Here is a 1,101-nt window from a genome sequence, read left to right on the forward strand (position 1 = left end):
ACCCATCATGACAGAAGCAAGGAGACGCATAGAACGCATTTTTTCACTCCGTGTGAATATTTTTGGAATGAAGGAGGAAACGATAATGAAAACACATCGTTTATCCTGCATTGCCATTTTGGAGCTGTTGGGGGAACTCCGAATGGATTTGGAGCCAGCCACAAGGAGGACCCACGCAATACCAGATATCACAAAACTCCTTGCAACGTTGCACTTTTTTGCATCTGGGATCTCCCAATCTCGTTTTTCAGAAGTGCTGTCCGACGTTCTAAATGCCATGTCGCCCTGACGCCCTACCGGAGAACCCCGACCTCCCCATTGCACCTGTGGAGCAACGTGCCAATGCTGCGGGGATGCGTACGCGCAGTCATCTTATCCACAGTCACTTCTTGTGAGCTTCTACAGGCCAATGCAAAACACCTGTTTTTTTTTTTGTTTTTTTTTTACTGCAGTGAAGTACAAATTCAGCCACATACCACCTTAGGGAATAAAGGTTGCCAAAGTTCATATGTTCAGCCCCTCGCACAAAATTCCAGTTTGCGAGCGCAAATTACTGCACGCAAAATTGGATCTTGATAAATCCGGCCCTTAGAAACATGTTCTTCTTTTAACTGGTTTGGGTCCCACCTCCAAGACTGCTTGGCCTCCTGACGAACACGTGACACTGACAAAAGTAGTAATAAATAAAAATTCTATGAAAATGAACAAATCAAAGTAAGATATTGATTTTTAACCACACTTCAACAGAATGATTAAAATCACTGCAATCAACCCATTCCTGTAACTGTCAGTGTGACTTCTGCTCCTCTCAGCAGGTATTCTGTGTCTCAGGTTTAAAGGCTGCCTTTTCCAGCAGCGTTTTTCAGTCCAGTGTCTTTGCCCTTTTTGGCTAAGAGGAAACTTTCTAGCTGTGTGTTTTGTCTCATGACCCTGTTGAAGACCCATGACCTGCGACTGAGAGCAAGCTTTATGAAACTGGGCAGAATCCCTCAGAGGTCTGGAGATTTCCTTGGACCGTGCAGAGACTAAATAACCTTGTACCAGATAAAGCAAAGGAGTCCCAGAGCATAACAGAGCCTCCTCCATGTTTCTCACTAGGGA

The 1,101-nt window shown here is 44.8% G+C and overlaps 1 protein-coding gene across 1 annotated transcript in view; it reads right to left on the reverse strand.

Annotated features, from left to right (window-relative positions):
• Positions 1 to 371, reverse strand: part of lrrc34 (leucine rich repeat containing 34) — a 9,381-nt gene extending 9,010 nt beyond the window's left edge. Inside the window, exon 1 of the mRNA XM_015370035.1 lies at positions 298 to 371. Within this exon, the coding sequence (XP_015225521.1) occupies positions 298 to 371 (74 nt within the window). The remainder of the gene's footprint in view (positions 1 to 297) is intronic.
• Between the last annotated feature and the right edge of the window lie 730 nt (positions 372 to 1,101).

The sequence above is a fragment of the Cyprinodon variegatus genome, unplaced genomic scaffold (assembly GCF_000732505.1).
Source record: "Cyprinodon variegatus isolate N-32 unplaced genomic scaffold, C_variegatus-1.0 Scaffold41, whole genome shotgun sequence".
NCBI classification, from domain to species: domain Eukaryota; kingdom Metazoa; phylum Chordata; class Actinopteri; order Cyprinodontiformes; family Cyprinodontidae; genus Cyprinodon; species Cyprinodon variegatus.